This window comes from Cynoglossus semilaevis, chromosome 9, assembly GCF_000523025.1.
Source record: "Cynoglossus semilaevis isolate Cse_v1.0 chromosome 9, Cse_v1.0, whole genome shotgun sequence".
Classification (NCBI taxonomy): Eukaryota; Metazoa; Chordata; class Actinopteri; order Pleuronectiformes; family Cynoglossidae; genus Cynoglossus; species Cynoglossus semilaevis.
This window is the reverse complement of record NC_024315.1, coordinates 4,782,896-4,784,890: the sequence shown is the minus strand read 5'-3', so window position 1 is coordinate 4,784,890 and position 1,995 is coordinate 4,782,896. Positions and strand designations below refer to the sequence as shown.

General features: G+C 49.3%; 1 protein-coding gene across 1 annotated transcript in view; it reads left to right on the top strand.

The window, feature by feature from the left end:
• LOC103383501 (noelin-2) overlaps positions 1 to 1,995 on the top strand; it is a 10,508-nt gene that overhangs the window by 3,166 nt on the left and 5,347 nt on the right. The window contains exons 2-3 of the mRNA XM_008316639.3: positions 966 to 1,115; positions 1,309 to 1,464. Coding sequence (XP_008314861.1) covers positions 966 to 1,115; positions 1,309 to 1,464 — 306 coding nt within the window. The remainder of the gene's footprint in view (positions 1 to 965; positions 1,116 to 1,308; positions 1,465 to 1,995) is intronic.

The following is a 1,995-nucleotide window of genomic DNA, read 5'->3' as shown; positions in this document are numbered from 1 at the left end:
AGACTGAACATAGACTGAACACAGACTGAACATAGACTGAACATAGACTGAACCTAGACTGAACATAGACTGAACACAGACTGAACATAGACTGAACACAGACTTAGATATTATAGGGTTCATCTGTCTGTGTCTCTGAGTGAAGGTTCTGAACCACCATATCTGCTGTCCTACCACCGACCGCTGGTTCAACTCTGATCCTCACTGCTGTCTTTGTCACCTAGTCATAAATATTTACACTGGACTAGTTGCTGCTGCTGCTGCTGCTGCTGCTGCTGCTGCTGCTGCTGCTGTGATCTGTTTGCTCCAGGCTCTTCTGGACAAAAACATGTGGAAAATGTCAAATCTGATTCAGCTGCTGCTGAGACGTGTGTGTGTGTGTGTGTGTGTGTGGTCTGAACCGAGGTTCCTGCTGCAGTGGAACACACTGAGAACAAACGTTCCTAACATTCATTTCCTTTAGAACACGGCCTTTGTTTGGCAGCGTTTCACTGCTGAAACCTAATGTTACGACGTGAAGACAACGTTTTCACACCACATCTGCAGGATGAACGACTTTCAACAACTTTCCTGCCGACGACAGAAACAGAATATTTATTCTACTTCACATTTTAGTCCAAATGTCAGTTAACGTTCCATTTTTAACCCATAGTTTTTTTGTGGTTTAAAAAGAACAACCTCAGATGTATCAGACGACCAAAAATGTTCCAGAACTTTCTGCAGTTCCTCTCTTTGTCGACAACATCAACATATTCACAGCTATGGCTTCAATGCTGTTATTAACAAACCTTACATATCGACGCAACTTCTCCCCCTGAACCAGGACGTTTGGTTCTTGATGGGTCCAGGTCAACGTTCTGATGTTTCTGAACACTTCAACAGAAACCTTTTTATGGCCCAGACGGAGCTCCTCGCTGTGTCTCTGTCCTCGCTGTCCTTCATTAACTCCGTCCGTTTCTCTGCAGGGTTTGTACCCGGGTTCAGACGACGGCTGGCAGGTCTACAGCACCGCCTCGGACCCTGACGGCAGGTGTGTCTGTACGGTGGTCGCCCCCGCCAGAAACCTCTGCAAACGAGACCCTCGGAGTCGGCAGCTGCGTGTGCTGACTGAACAGGTCAGCAGATATTTTTGTCAGTAATATGGAATGCATTCCTTATCCTCCCTCAGTGGATCTGAACGTGTCCTGCAGCGCCCCCTTTTGTACATAAAAGTACTGCAGTGAACTTTATATAAATCACTGCCATTCCTACAAACATGATATTTTCATTGAACTATTGTGTGTGTGTGTGTGTGTGTGTGTGTGTCAGGTTCAGAATGTGAGTCAGTCCATGGAGGTGGTGGACCTGAGGACGTCCAGAGACCTCCAGTACGTCAGAGACTCTGAGCCGCTGCTGAGAGGAGTGGACGGACGTTTACACACTTATGTGGCCAGTCCTCGCTCCCTGACCACCAGGGGTCTGCAGGTGTGTACACACACACACACACACACACACACACACACACACACACCCAGTCCTGGTTGAAGCTTCATGTCTTTCTCAGCTCCCAGTTGATTGGTTGATTTCAGACCCTCCTACAGTAACACGTGTGACTGTGGAATCATACGGACGAGTCAGTCCTGGTCCTGGTCCTGGTCCTGGTCCTGGTCCTGGTCCTGGTCCTGGTCCTGGTGTCATGGCTGCAGCTGCACGGCCGTGGTTGTCTGAAGTAGAGTTGTAGTTGGTGCAGATCAGTGGACGTGAGGGTGGAGGAGAGAACGGTTCAGGTGTTAGATAAGCTGTGAAACGGCCTCGGACTAATGGGGGGGGGGGGGAGCGGGGGGGGGGGTGTTCATCTGTGACTGTCTGACTGAAGGGAGGAGGGAGGAGGTGCTGACAGGAACCAGTCATGTAGACTTGGACCAACTTGGTGATGTTGAACATGGACGTAGACAGAAAAGTAGGTCAAGAAGAAGAAGAAGAAGAAGAAGAAGAAGAAGGGGGGGGGGCAGGGGG